The 21855-nt window shown below is 39.1% G+C and overlaps 1 protein-coding gene across 1 annotated transcript in view; it reads left to right on the forward strand.

Annotated features, from left to right (window-relative positions):
• Positions 1–16381, forward strand: part of ogfod3 (2-oxoglutarate and iron dependent oxygenase domain containing 3) — a 34175-nt gene extending 17794 nt beyond the window's left edge. The window contains exons 8-9 of the mRNA XM_003438687.5: positions 1444–1567; positions 15616–16381. Coding sequence (XP_003438735.1) covers positions 1444–1567; positions 15616–15767 — 276 coding nt within the window. The 3' untranslated portion in view covers positions 15768–16381. The remainder of the gene's footprint in view (positions 1–1443; positions 1568–15615) is intronic.
• The last annotated feature ends 5474 nt before the right edge of the window (positions 16382–21855 follow it).

Genomic DNA, 21855 nt, shown 5'->3' on the forward strand with positions numbered 1-21855 from the left:
CTTTTAAAAACAGTGTTGAGTAAGAATCCATACAATAACTTTTGGAATCCACAGGAGTGACGCTCCATAGGCAGACTCTACCGGAGCCTTAGGTCAGTGCTTTTCAAACCTTTTGTCACGGAGGTACAACAAAGAAAAAGCCAAAGGCATGCTGTCTGTTCTTTTTTTTGTATTGTGAAGGTTCCGGGAACACATTTGTGACATATGAAATCAGCAGCATTAACCAGGCTTGCATGATAGTTTTTCCCCTCTTTTCTTTAGATATATAGAGATTGTGCTGTGCTAGTTGTTAGTTTTGGTTTCCTGCAGATGATAAAGTAATCCATTCTGCCCGTCTTGAATTTTTGATGCTTGTGTCGGGAATGTGGTGTTTTGCACTGTGATACTTTCCAGCATATGGCTGCTGGCCACTGGGGCTCTCTTTAAGAGTACAGAATTGGCCTCTGCATTGGCAGTAATAATGTCTGTGTGTTACAGAATCAGGAGCCACACCATTTAGGAACAATTGTGTTCGAAAACCCACTAATGTGCATATAAAAACTGTAATGCACTCGAGCCAAGCTCCAAAAACACTAGTTTGTACCTCCTTACCATCTCCATTAAAATGAAACCAAACAGACATAACTGATCCTTTTTTTTGTTGTTTTTTGTCATATTGATAAATTTCTTTTTTCACACAGGCTGCTGGTCAGTTTGTCTGTTGGTGCGAGGATCAGAATCAGAATATAATTTATTAATCCAAGGGATAAATTGTACTGAGAGGACAGAGGTGCACTTGCATCAAGTCCCCCAGAAAGCCATTAAAACAATAATGTATAGCATGATGCTGATGATGTGGAATAAAACAGTGGTGAGTTATAACACTTGCTGTTTTTTTGTGGGGTTTTTTCTATCTTAGACTGATAGGTCTACAGCGGTGTTTCTCAAGGACAAACAAAGGAGAAAAAATGTTTTACTAAGCGCGGTGTCACTCCTCCTTTCTTCTTTTTCTTTCTAGCTGCTCCCTTTAGGAGTCGCCATAGTGAACACTGCACTAGCTCTAATTCAAAAATCAAGCCAGCAGTCAGAAATATTCTGCTTGTGTTTTTACCTGTCAGCTCATGATGATGGAGCGATGCTGCTGCTCCACATGAAGACATTAAATTTTAAAGCGTGCGGAAGTCTGGGAATGAACTTGTGACACGTGTGTTGCGAGTGTTGGTTGAATATGGAGATGAGACATGAAATTATAGCGAGGCAGATTCAATTGACTCTGAGTATTATTATAATGCTAATATTAATGTGATGCATCAGTGGAAAAATGAGCTACAAATCACTGTGATAGGTGAGCTGTGGCCATTGCTGATGCCCAACACCATCATCCATCAACACAACCTTGATTGGACTACCAGCGCGGGGTTCAGCTCTCAACTCGTGCTTTCCTCCTCTCTCACTGTCTGACAGGTGACTTATGGCTCTTTCGACTACACCTCGCTCCTGTACCTGTCTGACTATGGCTCTGACTTCACTGGAGGTAGATTTGTCTTCATGGACCAGAATGGCAACCGGACTGTGGAACCACGGGCAGGTATTAGAAGCTGAATCTACCTAACACATGTGCTTTTTCAGCTTTAAGCCTTTTTTTCAATGCTTGACCTGCTTAAAGACAGGATGGCATAAACTCAGGCTGTCGACGTTAACACCTGATAGCTGCTTTTGTTCTCATAAGCCTAAAAGTTAAAGTAAATGATGTGAGACAGATAAATGATTTCATTATCACAGCAGAGTTTAAAATTATAATTGCTGAGCTGCATTAGGGAGCCTGGAGGTGGTTTTAGCACTAATATGTGCAGCAAAGTGGGCGTAATCCTCTGTAAGTGGGTAATCAGCAGCACAGACTGTAGCACACTGAGCATGCAGGGGATTTGGTTTTTTATTGAGCTGTTAGAAAGTTAGAAGTAACTACATGTGGTCTTTTTTTAGAAGTAATGTGATCTGTCTGTGTCTACATTTCACATTAAGAAAAAATGGGCAACACTATGAGCAAATGAACACCTTGAAGACTGAAACAGCAAAGCCTAGAGGGGCAGCTGCTTTTCAGACATTTTAAAGCGGAGGAGTTGAATCCGTCCTCAGGGGGAGCATGCAGAAAATCTGGGAAGTTTCCAAGCTGGTCACTTTAAAGGAATGTGACACAGTGAGCATGTAAACCTGTTTTATTTATATATTGAATTGGATGAATTTGAAAGCGAGCAATAAATATGATTTGTTTTTTGTATATAGAGCAGGGGTCTCGAACTCCAGTCCTCAAGGGGCGCTGTCCTGAAACTTTTCCATGCATCCCTGGTGCAACACACCTGAATACTACTAGTAGGTCATTAGCAAGACTCTATAGAACTTGACTGCATGCTGAGATGGTAATTCAGCCATTTGATTCATGTTACAGCAGCTCATGAGTGAATGAACATGGTGCAATAAAAGTACTGTTAGAAGTGCATTCTTCCAAACACTTACATTTACTTATATTTACTTGAGTAGGGTTAGGGGTTGCCACTTCAGCATGCACTCAAGTTCTATAGTCTTTCTAACGACCTATTAATTTTATTCAGGTGTGTTGCAACAGGGACACGTGGAAAAGTTTCAGGACACCGGCCCTCAACGACTGGGGTTCGAGACCCCTGATATAGAGTGATTTGATTCTTTTTCTAGACAAATCTCACAGGGTTTTAAAAAAAAATCATATTTATTTAATTCTATTGACCATGAAGCCTTGTAGACACACAGAGTCTAAATGTAACGTCTGCGCTTTGTGCGGTTCAAAACTGGTTACCTCACATTTTACTCTACTTTTACTCTGTCACTACCACTGTGGACTCTCCTCAACCTCCCCAACTTTTCAACTCTGATTATCCCAGGCCTTGAAATACAAATGACCCACTCTGTGTGTGTGTGTGTGTGTGTGTGTGTGTGTGTGTGTGTGTGTGTGTGTGTGTGTGTGTGTGTGTGTGTGTGTGTGTACTATGTTTATATATCTTTGTGGGGACCAATGATTCGAATGTTACTGTACTTGTGGGGACTAACAGCCTTTATGGTGATAAAATCCGCGTCCCCACGAGTTTGAAGGCGTTTTTGAGGCTCAAAATGTGGTTTTAGTGTCAGGTTTACAATTAGGTTATGGTTAGGTTTAAGCTGAGGGTTATGGTAAGTGGCTAGGGAAAGCAGTATGTCAATTAGATGTTCCCACTAAGATATGAAAACATGACTGTGTGCATGCGTATTTCAGAGCTCTAACATAACCCTGTAAAGTCATTGAGAGCACTGTGGTGAACTGATGTAGAGCCAAAGAGAAGCTGAGGAATATTACATGAGGGTGTAAGTTAAGTCAGGTGACAGCAATACTTAAAATCAGTTTGTTTCTAGAGGCTCTCCAATAAACAGACACACTTAAGATACTTGCTTTTAAATGCAGAATAAATAAGTAAGACAGAAGTAATTATCAAATATCAATAAGGAATTATTATTAAATAAATAATAACTGAGTTGTTGGTAATGTGCAACTGTTTTACTTTTCCTTATTTTTGTCATATTAAAATTGTGGATGCTTCCAAGCAGAGTTTCTTTATCAGAAAAAGTTTGGCTTAAAGGGAGAGGAGCTAAAACAGCTCGTTTCAGGGGATGGATCAACTGAGGGGCCATCTGTCATATAAATAAAATGATTATGATTAAGTTATGTGGAGTCCAAGGATAAAAATATGAAGCTTTAGGAAGAATAATAGGACCACTTCAATCATTTATTATCCACAAATCTGTCCACATGATTCGTAGCTAAGCGTAACTAAGCGTAGCTAAGTGCTCCATCGGGACTAAAACATGTGTAAATAAGAAAAACTGTTGACTGAACAGATGACAGCAGCAGTTTGTTTTCTTAAACTGAACTAAGAAGAGGAAAAAATATGAGAACACTTTGCTAACTTTTGTTTTTTGGAAACTGGTTTCTGGTAATAAAAAGCAGCAAGTCCAAATATTAGGGATATCCACTCTCACAGGGGAGCTCATATGGTGACTTCATGTTTTAAACTTTGTAGGTTGAGCATTCATCACTGTAACAGTAGATATATCACAGAAAATAAGGAAAACCATAATAGCTCCCTTTAGTGTCGAAAGGTCATCACTGAAGAAAATTTGAAAGATGAAGTCAAAAGCTTTGTGTGTTGTATAGTCTGCTGATCGTGGAGGCTCCACTGTGGGGAAAGAAAAGAGGTGAAGCTCCAAAGTGTCATGGTTTGTAATATTTGTGTGACCTAGCTTTTGTTCAAAAAGTGTGATAAGAACTTGGGGCAGCCTCCTTCTCGGCTCATATTCCCCCGCGTGCGGCGTTACTCCTGAATAATTCTATATGGGAAACATCTCCTGAGGCGTTTTCCTTCTTCCTCAGAGTAAAACTTCCTCTCGATTACTTTTGACAGCAAACCATCCCAGACTGCCTCCGCTCACCTTGTCCCTTCTTGAACTTCTTTCTTCACCGCTTTTCGCTCTCTCCTTTTATCTCCCCTACTGTCCATCATCTTGTGCATTTACACCAAGTCTTCTGCCACTTTTAATCAAAAGCAATTCAGAAAAATGATATTTTACTCCTTCTCTTACCTTAAATGCTTTTTTTTGCCTTTTTTTCACCTCCATTTAATCTCTGCTACCACTCTTGCTCGTGCGTCATACTCAGTGAGCTGCAGTGAAGGATCCTGGGCTGCTGACACTGTCTTGGACATCGAGTGAAGGACGTATGATAATAAAGAGTGACTGCAGCTTGTCTGCCTCCTAGTCTCCTGTGACGGGTGTTGGTGAATAGCTCAGCCGTCTTGTATCGGCGAGGTGAGAATAATCTCCAGACAGCAAAGAGAGCGGCATGAGCAGGATTTTTAAACCCAGTGAACATTGCAGGAGGAAGAGGAAGGTGGGGAAGAGGATCATGGAACAGTGAACTAGGAAAAGTACAGTCTGTCCCCTTGTTAGATTTTTAAATGCTTGGCAATCTGTAAAGCTGGTAAAATCCTAACCCACTATGTGTGTGCGTCGAATAGTAGAGATGACACAAGTTCATTCATAATCCATCAACGACCCATCATTTTATTTTCTCCACTAAAATCCACCATCACCTCATCAGGAAACTGTTTGGGATGGATCCCAGGTAGCTCACTGACATGTTTTGACTTGATAAGAGTCTAATCCTCATATCTGGACGGATGATTAGTTTGCCGAGATAATCATGCGTCTTCGAGGCGACTGCAATGAACAAGGTGTAATTATAACACCAGGAAGACAATCAGGACTTTGCTGTCAGAGAGCGCAACAGTCAAGGATGTAATGACAATGAGCAGTAGGGGGACAGCGGTGGAGGTGTTCAGACTGCAGAGGAAAAAGTGGAGGATTAGACGAGATGATGGATAGATTTGCGGAATGTGAAAAGCGCCCCCGATAGGGCAAGAAGGTAGGTCAGACACAGAAAATGGCTGGGAGACAGATAAAGAGTAAATACAGTGTGTGATAGCGTGAGAGATATGGTGTTTGGCTGGGAATGGCAGATACAAACAGGGCAATAAAAGGACAGAGTGAAAAAGACACGTCTACCAGTTAGAGGAGCCAGCAGCAGTTAACCTGACTGCTTGGATAACCACAGGGGAATTAGATAACCTCAGGTGGGCAGACACCTTAAAACGGCCGGTCTGACCTTGCCCGCTGTGCTTGTACAGACACACACAGTGTATGGAGTGAAAATATGTGCATTAATCTCTCACTCTGAGAAGGTGTGTTGTTTTAAAGATGCTGCTAGTGTGTGTGGGCGAAATCATAGACTGAATGTAAAAGATGAACACAGTCGATACGATGCCATCAATGTTAGTCAGAAATGACCGTATGTGGAAGATCAGCTTGCAGTGTTACAGGAAGCTGTAGGATTCTGCAGGTAGTTTAGTTTAAATGCTTTAAAAGGCACGGGCAGCACAGAGTGAGGAGGGGCCTAGCAGACGCCGACTGGCTACTTAAATGTACCTACTACACAACTGTCATAAAGGGAAAGGACACCAAAACCATTTTTTTGCCAGGGTCTAAACATATATTTCATAGCTGGGCACTTGGGGATCAACTTCCTTTCGTATCCAGCCTCAAGTGGCCACTGGAACCCAATTTAAAATCCTTCTCCTAACATTCAAGGTCTTTCATATACAGGCCTCATCTTATTTTAATGACCTCACAGTACCGTGTCATCCCAGTAGAGCAGTTCGCTCTCATACTGTTGGCTTACTTGTGGTTCCGAGGATATTTAAAAGTCGAATGGGAGGCAGAGCCTTCAGCTTTCAGGCCCCTCTTCTGTGCTGCCAGTTGGGATTCGGGAGACAGACACCCTCTGTACTTTTAAGATTAGGCTTCAAACTTTCCTTGTCGATAAAGCTTATAGTTAGGGCGACACTAAATCCTCCCTTTGTTATGCTGCAATAGGCGTAGGCTGCTGGGAGGCTGCTCACTAAGCGTTTCTTCTTCACCCACGTTTTTTTTTCTCCATCCACTGTGCGTTTATGCACCACTCTGCATTTAATCATTAGTTATTATTAATCTCTGGCTTTATACCAGAACATGTCTTTTGTCCAGTCTTCCTCCCCTCACTCCCAGCGGGTCGCAGCAGATGACTGCCCTTCCCTGAGCCTGGGTCCACCGGAAGTTTCTTCCTGTTCAAAGGGAGTTTTTCCTTTTCACTGTCACCAAGTGCTTGTTCATAGCGAGTCTTTGATTATTTGATTGTATTATTATAAGGCCTTTACTTTACAATATAAAGCACCTTAAGGGGACTGTTGTTGTGGATTGGCGATATATAACTATTACTGAATTGAACTGAACTGAAGAAACTGTAGACTTTTAGCATGTCTGCACTCAGTTGATTTTTCATCTCTGGAGGCTGCCCCTTGGTTAAAGTGAGAATTGTTTCTGGAATTAAGAGGTAAAAGAGTCCTTGAACTTTGTATAAAATTTTGTTCATGTTTCAGATTTGGGCATTGAAAAGATGCTTTCACGCCTGCAGCACTGCCCTAAAGTTTTCTACAGGTGGATGTGAGAAAGCAATTAGCTTTTAGCCTCCCAGCTGTGGAATCCAAAGTCTGTGTGGATTAAGACTGCAGAGATGTGAGAATAGCACAAGTAACTGACCGGAGAATTCACAGTAATTGTTTGTGCATCGTGCGTCATGCGTCCTGCTGCATGCCCTCCACTTGTCTAGTCAGAGCTCGCCTGAAGAGGATTTTCTCTTTCTTGTTCTACAAATGATGGGAAACAGCTTTGGATGACGTCTGTACTTGAGTCTTGTGAAATCATTTATGACTTTAGTATCGAGTGTAAGCCTGTATAAATGTATTGAGAGCTCGACAGAGTTCCTTGCATTTTCTTCCCATTCAGCTTTGCGGTGCGTTGAAGCCTATCCTGGCTGTTACTGGATGGGAGCTGAGGTGAAGCCTGGACAGGTTGTCAGTCTATCACACAGCTAACACACACTGACAGACAGCCAGTGGTGAGACGCCCAAATGCTACTGAAAATGTCCAGAATAATTTCACAGTGAATAAAACAAGAACATTTTGCAGCTCTGTTCTTGTCTGAAGCTCACGGTGCTAACACTCTCAGAGTGATAATGCTAATAAGATGATGTTTAGCAGATATACATTTTCCAGCACTCGCCATCTTAAGCTATATCCAGTTATCGTTAAAAGAAAAGAGTGAAACGGATCCGCTTAAGCTGCTCTTTAGACTGACGCATGGTGACAAATGGAAAGCGCCCACACTCCTTTCAGCCTTCTCAAGGGTTTTAAATTGAAGTCAGTCACAATGTAATCCAGGTAATTGCATCTGGGAGCACATTTTTCTGTCCTGTCTGCTCAAGCTTAACGTGATCTATCTTTATCTTTTATCCCTTTCATCTCTGGTTACACCAAACACCCTCTTTAATTCTTCCCCAGCTGATTAATTATAAGGCTGTGGGAGTAATAAATTGACTGGACATTGTGTCAATGTGCAGCGCACCTTGTGACTGTGCCGGCAGTCTAAAGAGGCGTTTCGCTCCAGCAGGAGATTTTGTTATCGGCGCTGGATGAGTCACACGTCGTTTAGCATCTTGTTAGAATTGTGCACTCATCCCGGTTGGGTCTGTGGAGTTCAAGAACTCATTAAGTGCTAATCAGCAGCATGTGGCTGTTTTTTATTATTAAAAACAAAAACAGACTGGTGGCGTTACTTGAAGCATTTCGTGCTGATCACTATTATGCATCGTAGTACCTCTGTGATGGTATTAATTGGATTTAAAAAAAAAAAAAAGTCTCTAATTAGCAGGTCCAAGAGAGACGGCAGTGTTTCTGCAGGTTTTTTTCTCCTACTGTCTCAAGTGTTATGACATACTTTTTTTTTTTTTTCTGTTCACTTCCTGTTGATGGCGTTTACATTTATCTAGAAGACATTTTTGTACGTGGTCGTTGTTTCTCTGAATATTTAACCGTGTTTGATTCTCAAGGCAAATTTGTTCATTTGAATAATACACAACAAAAGAAAAAAATTCATCATGGTGCACGTAATCACCTTATGAGACTCCAAATAGCATATTTAACTGTGATGTAAAAATAAATGTGTATTCAGGGAAAATGTTTGACTTTGCATGCCCTTGTATGGCATCAAACTTTTGATCCTAATGACTGAATACCCACAGATAACGGTCGACTTCCTAAACACAGTCAAAAGTAGAAATCACATAAAAAAAACATTTTATAAACTATTAGTAGAACTAAATCTTATGTGGAAATTTTAACAGTTTATTATTGTATTTTTAGGGGTGGGTTTCAATAATCGATTTATCGATTAAAATCGATTGTAGTTTGGATAAAGCGATGTCGATTCATTAAAATCCTGAATCGATTTTTAAATATAAATGTATTTTGCCAGAAACCCAAAATCTCAGGTTAAACCTCACAAAACTATTTTACCAACCACCAAACCGCCAAAACAGCAAACGAGAGCAGGTAAACAGATTCCGCAAAAAGACGTAAAAACAAAGCGCAGACTCGATACTTCAGATGTCGGCTTTCTCACCCGACAGCACGTACATGGACACGCCGCCGAGGCTGAAAGCCGACAGCTCACTGATTCTGATGCGGCGGATCCGTGCTTTGTGTTTACGTCTTTTTATACGCTAGATTCTGAAGCTGCAGGTTTCATCACTCTCCAACCAAAATTGACTGAACCAGCAGCAAAAGAAGATCAAATCTAAGCTTCACATTTCACTTCACATAAACATCATCATGAATTCCCTCTTACTTTTGCTGTTTTGCTTCCACCACAATAAGAAGCTCTCACAAGTGTCAGTACTGATAAATGATCAGAGTTATAATATTTCTGACAAAATTTCCCTGATTTGAATCAAATCGAATTTAAATCATGGATCAAATCAAATCAGTTCTAGAAATCAGGGACGATACCCAGCCCTGTGTCTTTTAGAAGTAATGTATACATTTTTTGCACAAGTAGTAGCGCTTATACTGCCTGATTAAAATCAACCAAAAGCATTTCAGTGGGATTCAAATGTTTAAGATAAACTAACGATCTGATTATTTTAATGTTCTAATACATAAAAGCTTGGAATTTAAAGGTCTGCTTTTTTTTTTTTTTTAAATTTAACTAACCAGTGGTAGATGCCAAACCTTGAACTTACCACTACTACATTAAGTCGGCTATCTGTCAAACACAGAGCCCACGCACTGCTTCATCTACATATTGAAAATAACTCACTTTAGCTTTACTACCTAAGTCTTTTTCTTCCTTGTCCTAAAAATATGAGCATGTCTAGTTTCACACATTCCTGCTTCAAAAAGCACACATCACCAGGGAGAAGTGTGCAACATCAGTTTGAAGGCTAGGTGCCTGGTTTGCTGCTTGGTTGCAGCGCATTAAACTGCATGTAAACAAAGCTGCAGCTCTCACTGAGATCTAGTTGGAGGCGTGTGGTCCTTACTTTCTCACTCCATCCATCAAAAATTAATCACAGTTTCTCTTGCTCTGCTGCCGGACCGCAGCCTGCTAGCTGCTGTCAGTCAAACACTGACATGATGCTCAGTTGTTGACGTACAAGAGAAGCAAACTAGTTCCCAAACCACTTTTCTTCCTTTCTGTGAAAGAAGAAAATTACATGAAATAATTAAAAAAACTATTTTTTTCACTTGACTTTAAACTTACATACATTGGACTTTTTTATTATATAAAATCAAAGAATAAAAAAAAGTCATACAGTGTACTACAAAATATCAATGCTATACATTATTAAGTACATATTATATTCAAGAACCAGTGATAAACTAACACAGATAATAATAAAGGAAGCTGAGATCAAAATAAATTTAAAGAGAGGCAAATCCGTAGATACGCAAGTTAAACTATTAAGCTCCTGTCATGCTGTGTCACAAAAATCTATCAGCTTCTCTCCTGATGCTTCTGACAATCACAATCGGAAATAGAGGACAAGCTTATTAAAGCCACTGGATGGCAGTTGAAGCTCTATGGTTCAGCTTTACTGTTGGACCTGTACTCTTGCTCATCCCATTGGTGATTATGGGCAAATATTCATGGCTTAATGGTATGACACATGAGTAGCATGAGGCAAAACTTCCCTATACATTTGGTGAACACAATGTTAAGTGCCACCTATGATGACTTCAGAGGTTTAGCAGTGCTGCGTATCCTGTAAATGGTAGCATAATCAAGCTAAACCCCAAATACTCTCAATCTTTAGGAAGTACTATCACTTAAGCGTGAGCTTTGGAGGATAAATTTCCTCCGTAGAACTTATTGTTGACCCAGGTGCTTCAAGAGTAAGCTCAGGTAGTGGAATTGTTTCTCTAAAGTTTCCTGTTTCATGGGAAAATTTCTATTGTGGAAACCCAAATCCTTAAATGACAGAAATGTACTGATGCTTTACTCCTATTTATGACACTGCAAAGTGCTAAAATACTATTGGGAAAGACCGCAGGTAAAGCAATAATTACAACATATAGTTTTTCTGTTTTTAAGAAGTATCAGTTTTGCTTTTTTTCTGCTAATAAACATGTTGCATTTATTATGAAGACCTTTCTAGTTGTGCTTTTAATGAAGAAAGTACTATTTAGAATCTAGCAGACAGGATAATGTGGCTGATATTGTAAGGTAGTTATTAGGTAATTAAAGAAATGGATGTTTGATGTTACTAAATAAAAAAAAAATGCATTACTCGTTGGTCATCTGTATTTTATAGGCTAGAGCAGGAGTGGGCAACCCCCGGTCTTAAGGGCCGGTGTCCTGCAGGTTTTAGATGTGTCCTTGATCCAACACAGCTGATTTAAATGGCTAAATTACCTCCTCAACATGTCTTGAAGTTCTCCAGAGGCCTGGTAATGAACTAATCATGTGATTCAGGTGTGTTGACCAAGAGTGATGTCTAAAACCTGCAGGACACCGGCCCTTGAGGCCTGGAGTTGCCCACTCCTGCCCTAGAGTAAATACAAAATTGAGTTTTTAAATGATAATTTTAATGTAGAAAAAAGCATGAAGTGAAGTAGGCTAAAAGAAAAAGAAAACAAAAAGAAACAAAGTCAGTAATATCTATCACTGTGGAAAGAGTTACAAAACCATTTCTAAAGCTTTGGGACTCCACTGAACCACAAAGAGCCATTATCCACACAACGACATCTAAAGAACTCCACGGCTAACTTGTCAAAGTTCCTGATTCAACAGTAAGAAAGAGGCTGGGCAAAAATGGCCTCCATGTGAGAGATCCAAGGAGAAACCCAGTGTTGACCAAACAGAAAACAAAGTCTCACATTTGCCACAAAAAATCATTGGAAGGTTTGAGTCCCGTTCCACCTGGTGTAAAACTAACTAAAAAGATCATACCAACAGTCAAACATGGTGGTGGAAGCTCTGTGGCTGCTTTGCTTCTTCAGGACCTGGATGACTTGCTGTAACTGACTGAACCTGACTTCTACCAGAAAATTCTAAAAGATAATGTCCAGCTATCAGCTTGTACCCTTAAACTGAAGCAAAATTGGGTTATGCAGCGGGACAATGATCTGAAACAGCAGCAAGGCCATCTCTGAATGGCTCAAAATGACAAACTGTTGGTTTTGAAGTGGCCCAGTCACAGTCCGGTCTCCAGTCTGATTGAGATTCTTTGACAATGACCTTCAACAAGCCGTACATGCTCAAACAACCACCTCCAGGGTGGCTGAATTCAAACAAAGAAGAGTGGGCTAAAATTCTTCCACAGTGAGATGAAAAACTCATTGCCAGTTATCTTAAGTGCTCGATTTCAGTTCATGCTGCCAAGGATGGCACTACCAGTTATTAGGAGTAGGGGGCAATTATTTTTTCTCACAATGTTTTTTTCCCTAATTATCAAATTTCAAAACTGCATTTTGAATTTACTATTATTATCTTATCTACACTAGAGTATTTATTGTGTTCACGCTTGCACTTTTGTGTTTAATTCCTTCTCCTTTTTCCCTTATTCTCAGAGTTTGCAGCATAAATTCTGTTGTTATACAGCGAGCTCCTCTGATGTCGTCAGCTAATGCTATCCAGGGAGATTCAAACTCTCTTACACAGACACACAAAGACACAAACGTATAAGGCGCCTGTAAGGGAAATTATAGCAACAGAATGGGGGCTCAGTGATTGCAGCTTTTTATTCATGGCATGAGATAATGAGATATCCTCTTCAAAAGGTTTAAGACACTGTAAGTTTGTTAGCAAACCAAGAGTCTGAAAGATATCTGAATATAAATCTCTTAATTGCGATCTACAACTGTGGGCTTGCTGCTTAAACATGAATGGAAATGTCTCATCTAACACAGAGCACAGGTAGAACAACACTGGCTAGTAACTGGTAGTAGTTCATGAGATGACCTGGTGACGCAGAGCTTCTGATAAATGAAGAGAATTTATCCTGAGGCAACCTCACCAGACTCAGACTGTGTTTGTTCATTTAATGAAAAAAAACCCCTTCAGTCAAAGGAATGCATTTCAGTCCAATAAAATGAAACCCTAGAATAAGTAAATTGCTTCCAACCGCTTGTCTTTGTGTTCGCTTCCCTTATCAATGGTTTTTGACTCCACCATCATTGCAAATACTATTTTTTTTTTTTTAAAATAATGGCTTTACCTTATTTGCTTTCTTTTTGCAAATGAAAGGAAAATATTACAACCAGACAGAGGGAGGACATGGTTTACCTTGCTTTGCATAATAACTACAAAAGAGCAAGTTTGGCTCGAAATAAACTTCCAGCGTTTGTGATTGTAGTGAGAGTTTTAAGGCTTATACGCTATATTAGGCAAAAACCTGGAAGCATGGTTAATAAGCAAGGTATAATCTGTCGAAAGGTTAAAAAAATAACAATACAAATTTTTTAAAAGTGCATACCAACACTTTCAAATTGGATGTTATAGCAGTTTCTCTATGAACAGCATAGCCGTTTAGTAAGCTATCATCAAGTCAATTAAACTTCTGCTTCTGAATGTATGGTGTTAGAGTTGGAGTTGTCTCGAGACCCTTACCATTTTACCAGCGAGTTGATATTATTGGCTGATATTAACATTTTGCCGAAATATTGATATCAGAATTTATTAAAACGATCAGCCTTTATTTCAGAATGTAAGATTTTAAAATGACCAAGTATCAGTCTTAAAAATCTCTGGTCGGGCTCCACCAGGGACGACTGTCTTATCAGTGAACAGGTTAAACCAATGGTTTGCAAACTACTTCCACTATGTCCCACTTTAGAAGTCAATAATAGTTCACACACCTCATATTTTAAACATTTTTTATAAATCAACAATATAAAAGAAAATTTCAGTATGCACACAAGTATCAGCAATTTAATTTTTATCATATTCATTCAATACAGTTTGACTCCAGGTTTTTAGCCTGGTCACCCACGCCCAAACTGAAGTTTTTCTGTCCCCACCCCCACAGTTTGAGAACAACTTTGTTAAACTAATGAGAAGTGTTTAACCAGAATAACTGCTTATGCTGCCTCTGGTGTGTATACCAAGCTTCGCTAGCTACGTCCTTGCTCTGTTTTCAACCTTTCTTGACGTCTTGCCACTTGATAATCCCGTTAGGCATTTATTTTGGGTTAAGACCAGATGCATATCTGAAGGAAGGTTAGGGAGGCCATAGCTTTATATATATGATCAGTAATTCATAAAAACTGAATGTTTGCAGCCAGTTAAATCTCATAAGAATCATTTAAAAAGTTTACTGACTTTTCACCAGAAAGAGGTTTTAAAAATCTTTTTTTCCTCACAGATTTATTTCTAGTACACATGCCGCAAGTTTCATTTACACCTCTATCCAGATTTCTGATATGATAACTTCTCTTATCCTAGCATTGCTCTGTAACGAATGTTAATATGCTAATCATGTGAATGATCAGCCATTAAAAACAAGCAGACGTACCATCATCATCTTTACTATGACAGTTTAAACCAGTCAACTCGCTTATATGTTTCCTAGGTTGACTGTTGAGATGAGATGTGTTCATAATTTAAAAATTTAAAATTTTTTTGTTAATATTAGTTTGACTTTAAAGTCATCTTCTCATACTCCTTTGAACAGCTTCCAGTGCTGCTGATATAAATCCCTGGAAACGACATTGTGCGTTCTGTGATTTCACCATGATCCAAGTTCAAGGACTCGAGTGTGCACAGAAAGCAAACCTCAGCTTGTGTCAAACTGAAAACACTTTCTTGAAGAGGATCATTGTTGTATTGAATTATGATACAGGGACTACATTTTCTTTTCCCCCCCCTCTCCTTCTCTTGTTGAAATGTCCAGTTTCCAGCGCAGCACATCATGTAAGGTTTGTAAACAGGAGCATACCTGCTGGGGGGTTTTGGGGGGTGGGCGTGGCTTGAGCTGCCAGCGCAGAGTTTTCCTTTAAAGCTATGAACTATCTGTGAGAGAATATTGAGCTGGAATGAGCTGCACTGCCGTGTCTGTGAGCCCCCACAGCACATGAAAAATGCTACAGGTTTTTGGCCACGAGAGCATAATCGTTACTCACCACCTGTCTCACTGCCAGGTTTATCTTCCTCCACTTTCATACAATTTAATTCAAGTTGATCGTCATTTTGACACAGCGGAGGATCCAGCGTGCGCACAGAGGCGCTTAAATTAGTCCAGAGATATACGAGAAGATGCCCTTGAAGGACAGATTGTCTAAATTTAAATCTAATGCTGTTTTTGATTTGTAGAAGTGTAATCCCACAACTTTTTGATAGCATCTCGTAAAGAGGCATGGTTGGCAGCTTCTATAGTTGGGTTTACAGCATTCTTCAATACATTTCGCTTCAAGATTTCTATTCGTCAAGTGCCGTATCTCTGCCTTGCCAATACCTCTGATGTAACAACTGACCTTGATATTAATAGAGGTTTTCTCTGACTTTAAAAGCCTTGTTCAACACATGGTAACACCAGCTGTGTGTGTTGGATCTGAATCAGTAAATATTGAACAGCTTCTCCGAATCACTTTTACATTTCCTCTCTCCTAAAGAGTTCCTCTTGTTCCTTTTTTCCCCACCCTTAGGGAGAGTCTCTTTCTTCTCTTCTGGCTCAGAGAACCTCCACCGCGTGGAGAAGGTAACGTGGGGGACACGCTACGCCATCACTGTGTCCTTCACCTGTGACCCTGAACACGCCATCTCTGACCCCGCCCTGCCACGAGGCATCCACGGATGATGGATGACGGCACTGCCAACTGGTTCCGATAGGCCCTGCAACAAAGAGGCAGAATAGGCAGGAATTAAGAAGAAGGGGAAGGAAAAAGAGCTTTTACATGGATTTTTACATTGGTATTCTGTAGCTGCTCGGTCAATATCTTCAATTTTCTCCATTTATTTTTCAAGTATTGACTTGCTGATGGTGCAACAGGAAAAAAGAGCCACATGTGGTCTCCCTCTGTGCTTTCCTGTTACACACTATTTTTATCCTGTTTTCTACAGAAATGTCTTTTTGTTCTTGCACCATCTTATTCGCTGGTTTTAAGGGTTTTTCAGTTCCCCTGCAGGGTTCTGCCAAAGCAGGATTGTTTTCTGCATTTCTGTGTTTTTCATTTTAAGAGAGCTGCTGATTCACTGAAGAAGAGATCCGAAACTTGCCAACTGAATAATCAACGTTTCATCACCAAGTCCACCACTCATTCCCCATCCTATGACCCGTGAGGTATTTTCTTCTAAGAAGAACCGTCTCTCTGTCCTGTTCGTTTGGTTTTTCCTACCTTATGCTTCTGTGCAGTCTTGAGGACGTTTTGAAATAAAATGACATTAAAAGTTTGCGTGGTTTTGTTAGTCATACTTCTCTGTACTTTTCTATTTTAAAACCAGCAGCCTGGAATATTAAACCTTTAAGTATTGCTACTTTTTTAATTCAATTAACCAGTGTTATACCCGTCTCTGCTCCTGCTGATTGCTACTAGAGTCTTATCTGCCCTTCCTTTGTGAGGTAGCCACTTGAGGAATCTCTTGATTGATCTGAGACTATCACGTGGTTGGGAAGTCATCATCCTCGCCTTTCTTATTTTTCACACAGCTGCACTGAACCACCCACCGTCTCCATTCTCATTTTTTTTAATTGATTCTGGAGTTTTTTGATTTTAAGATCCATCATTTTGTGTTTATTTTATAGGCCAAACACCCATTTCAGTTTTTATGCTCTAATATGATTTTAAATGTTAATGCTACTCTCTCTCTCAACATTTAACACTGGTGTGTTTGGGGCTTTTTCTTTTTTTTTTCTTTTAAAGGTAGGATCAGAAACAAAGAAAGAAAGACAGAAAGTCAAAATATTATTACGTGGTGCCATTTTCCATTTTAAAAAAAGCACAACAAAAAAAACGCTTTTCATGTCATTTAAAATAACAGCAGGTTTTTTACACTTAATAAATGCAAACAGCTGTTTACTTCTGTCAATGTAAACACACTAGGACAATCTTTTAGCCTATATTTAAACTCAGGTGTGCAATTCTGCATTTTTTGGCTTTGAAAGCAAAAGTTTTTCGAATCGCCTACACTAAAAGATCCATTCATTTTTTGGCACTAGGTTCACTTGTATATAGTTGACTCATTAACATAAATATACTAATAAACTGCTGCTTCTGTGCACTTCTCTTTGTGTGCAACAGTCTGATGCATGTCCAATATTCACTTTCTTTTTTTAGCTCTTTTTGTTTCTGTTCCAACTCTTACTGGAAATATCAGGCTGTGTAGATAAATTATGAAAAATCTATCTACACATCTAATCTAATCACAGACGTTTATTTTAAATTAAAAATACCTGCAAGATAAAACAGAATAAATAAATGGTAAATGAAGAATGCTCCGAAAGGTCATGAAAAACTGAAGTGAGGTGATGCTGCCCTGTTCCCCAGTTTGTTGCTAAGAATTGCAACTTTCATGCTACAGAAAGACGTGCCAGTTGCACACTGGTTCTCAAAAATGTAAGTATACATTTATAATTTATCATTAGTGAACTCACATATTCAAAAGATACATGTAAAAAAAACCTTTCAGCTGTGACTGAAACATTTTTTTTTTACACTTTTTCAATATGTTACACTTTTTTCACCTTGCTGCACGGCTGTTAGCACATTCAGTGGTGATATAAAGAATAGAGGTAAGTCTTTCTATGCTGTGCAGGGCTGTGTGGGAGTTTATTCGAAGTGAGCATGGTGTTGGGTCACTGTGCAATAGCACATATATACATTACATATTTATATATATATATTTATGCTCTGATGTGATAAGGTCAGACAGCTGTAAATGGCAGCACCTTGTTCAGAGTTTACAACTGATCTGATAAAGATGTCCACGTATGAATTTACTAATAAAGAAGCCATTAATCACCTCTAACCTTATAAATAATGGTTCTAGTCACTGTACTCTTCATCAGTTACTGTTGTGGTGACGTTTCCACATGGAAGTGTTAATAAATATAAACATAAATGAAATAAGACAAATTTTTGCAAAAGAATCTTCCACCTCGTACTTTTCTGGCTAATGATGCTGAAAGATGCCAAAGCTTTATTTAAAAACAAAACAAAAAAGATAAGAAATTGCATTGTTCTTGTACTGCAGGTTGGGAAGCTTTGCTGTGGTTGGAATGTAAATTTGATCACACAATGAAGGCCAGACAAAGCTTTCTTGATGATGAATAAAACTGAAATGAATTGATGTCAGCTTTTTCCCTCTAAAGTGACATACTGTGATCACTAGCTAGCTGATTGCGTTATGGTTGTACTAGCCTATATTAAAGCAGACACACACAGTTTTTTCATTTCCTTATATCTTTCTTGTTGGTTTGAACAGACTGGAAAAACAAACACTGGCTTCTGATCTCTTTAAATATCAAGGACACTGCTTCTAAATGTGATTTCTTTCAGTTGTTGATACTGTGTGGGGATGGAATTGAGCCAGCAGTTGATTGTAAATGACCCGTCTGGCCTTGCCCGACAATAACACAGTAAATACTTCTACTTACCAATAACCATTATCTTGCATGTCAGGATAAATTTCTGCAGGAGTGGGTGTAATTGATTTGGACTGCAAATAAATGTATGGTGCAGACTGTGCCAAGTATTATTTTTAAGGCTTTGACAGCTGTAGGCATTGATGCAGGATCAGTTGAGGCCTATTTAAGGTAATTTAAACAAAGAGCAGACTCTCAGTAGAGCATATTGCCCTCAGCAGTGTTTTATCATGATATGGGTTGTGTAATTAATAGTCTAGATGTGACTGATTATTACAGGTGTTATCATTGGCTTGTGCCAACTGGCGCCATTAGATCCTCTCTGCAAGGCTTAAAGAGGACTCAGACTCTAGTGATCTGTCTAAATTCCACTTTAATGAAATGCAGGGAAACAGCCGCCAATATAAACAGTTCACAGACAGCTGTAAACCGCTGGAAGTTAATGTAATGTTTAACGTAATGTAATATTCTGCAGACACAGACAGCAGTATGATCTGTACCACGTTACAGTAAAGAAAGAATCTAGCACTGTGTGCTTTAGGAGGGATTTTCTCCCTTTTTTCTTTCATCCACAAGCTCAAAAACCTGCTGAGCTTTACATGAAGGTTAAACACTAAATTATGGCTTTATTTACTGGAATTTTAGCTTCCTTACTGCTGATGCTGGTCTGCTAAGATGTAAGATAAAAAAACGATTACACATCAAAAAAAAAAAGTGTGCTTGCACCTCTGCTGAAACTGAACAGAATCAAATGGCACAAATTTCTTCAAGACCTTTAGCGTCCATCTTTCTAATTTCTCTTTTGGGATTAACGTATTACATTGCAGAAAACCCAAAAGTGGCTCTCAAGCTAACGCTTAGAAGAACTCTACAAATCCAGGCTAAACTTCTCAGCTCGAATGTATGCAGATTTAAGCTGCTAAGTCCCACACAGACCTGGTCTTATCCAGAATTTTGAAACTTCTGCAAAGTGTTGTCACTCAATATGTGGAGAAAGGAAGAAAAGGAAAGAAAGGGTGGGGGATTTCCATATCTGTGATGTGGCAGGATGTAATGAATTTATGCATGAGTTTGGAGAATTTGACATGCAAACACAAAAAGGTCAGTGTACCAAAGTGCCCAGTCCCACCTGGGACATGATTTGCAAAATGTCACACTTCTAGATATTCAGATATGTTTCAGAATTACAGGAAATCTGTCACTAATGACATTTTACTTTCACTGCCTCGACATACGTAATATTTCCACCACTCTTGGTCTGTAACAGTCTTTTTCTCCATGCTTCTTATGAATCTAAAGAAGACAGTGGCTTTACAGCTGAAGGCTGCGTGAGCTGGAAACGACATGTCAGATTAGAGTGAAGAGCTTCCTTAATTAAAGACTGTGAACTCTTCATAAAACACAGGCACTTTATGCATCTGTTGTTAGCGTGCTTGCCACTGAGACCTTCCAGCCTCTAAACTTTTGCAGCAATTGTTAATGGGTGCAGGTGCTATGCAATTAACTGTGTTATTAACACACAAACACTACAGCATGAAAGGAAGTCCTGTCTGTCCATTCAGGTAAGTGGGCCACAGTTCAGCCTAGTAACCACAGCGCACAAAGCCTGGATGCGAGCACGCTGAGGAGTAGGTGTTTTGGCTCAGGTTTTACCACAGCAGCAGAAGTGTGTTTGTCTCTGCGGGTGGATGCATGCAAATTCAATGGCAGTGACATGCCATGTAGGTGCTTCTTTTTCTCTTCTTTTTCCATTTCCTGCCAAAATTCAGGATTCCAATTAAATATTCAGAAAATGATCTCTGTTGCTAATCACTTTTCCTTGATGGTGATGGGGAACGTCTTAAAGTAAGATGTAAGGGAGAATTTATAAGGACTTAGGAAAAGATAATTATAGTGTTCAGAGGGTTCAGCTCATAATTGTTTGCTTAATAATGTGATGGCTCTGCAGTTAAAATCAGTAAACTGTATATAAAAGATGAACCAAGGTTCCTGGCGTTTGAAATTGAACCTGCATTCTTTCTAATGACCAGCAGGGGGTGCATTTCTGATTGGGACAAGAAGAAGTCAGAAAATATAAGATTTTGATGTTGATATTTGGTGATTTAAAAATGTGACATACTGCACAATATTTTGTTTCTTTCAGACACAAAACAAATGCATTTTCCTAACATTTGTTACGTGTAGTTATTCATGACTCCCTACTAGGAAAATATGACTGTGTATCTTAAACATAAACTGGTTTTATTGGAACAACAAATTGTACCTTGCTTATTTACACTCTGAATAATTCTGCTCACATTAACTGATTATCATGTTTGGGGCATTTTAAACAGGTTTGCTGGCCCTGGTGAACAAACTACACAACATCAACACTCATTACATAATAACATCACTGAAGGCTGTTTCTTCCATCTGTTCTTTTTAAATTTTCTTTAAAAAAATTTTTTAAAGTTACTCTCTGATACTAATATATTGACAAATAGCTCCAGACTCATATATCAATCAAACCTACCCTCAACTGTGTTGATGAGTGACTTCAGTAAACTCTTTGCCTATTAGCTTATATTATCTGTAGTTTTAAGTCCTCCTGCAACATGATCATGCAACAATTTTCTAATTTTCAGTTCTACTTTGGGCCAGATTTACTAAAACGGGACAAAGTAGCGTGTGAGGGCATGATTAGCTTTATGGATGATTGTCACTCTTTGTAAATACCAACAGTACTTTTTAAAATTTACACCAAAACCCAGTTTATGCTGGGGCAGTGCGTTAGTAAATCTTCCCATTAGAGTCAAAAAGGATGATGAAAATGCTCATCTCAATCGAGTGAAGTCATGGTGGCCATCTTTTTTATACAGGCTATGGTTTAAACTAGCATTAGAGACACAAACTCTTCAATTTGTGTTCTTAGTGTGTTTCTTCATGTGGGCTTGTATAATTGTGGGCAAGTAAAGACAGCAACACGCAAATTAAATAGCTGTTTTATCAGATACTCGTGCTGCTATCCAATCAGATGTTCTTTTCCCCACTAAAGAGGTGATCCCCTTATTTTCACTTTTCCTTTATTAAGGTTTTTAGCATCTGTGAAGTAAAATCAATTAATGAGCTCTAAAAGCTGATAATACAGCAACTCAGAATGAGGACACAATTAACACAAATTAGGTCCACTTCAGTTTGATTGTTTAATGTGGGTAATTATACTCATTTGTGGAACACTTTTTTAAAATCCGCTTTACAAAGTGCTTCACACAAGGGAACAAATTCAAATCAAGCAGGAGTAGTGCAGTATTCCTCGTTCACCTGT

This window comes from Oreochromis niloticus, linkage group LG8 (assembly GCF_001858045.2).
Source record: "Oreochromis niloticus isolate F11D_XX linkage group LG8, O_niloticus_UMD_NMBU, whole genome shotgun sequence".
Classification (NCBI taxonomy): Eukaryota; Metazoa; Chordata; class Actinopteri; order Cichliformes; family Cichlidae; genus Oreochromis; species Oreochromis niloticus.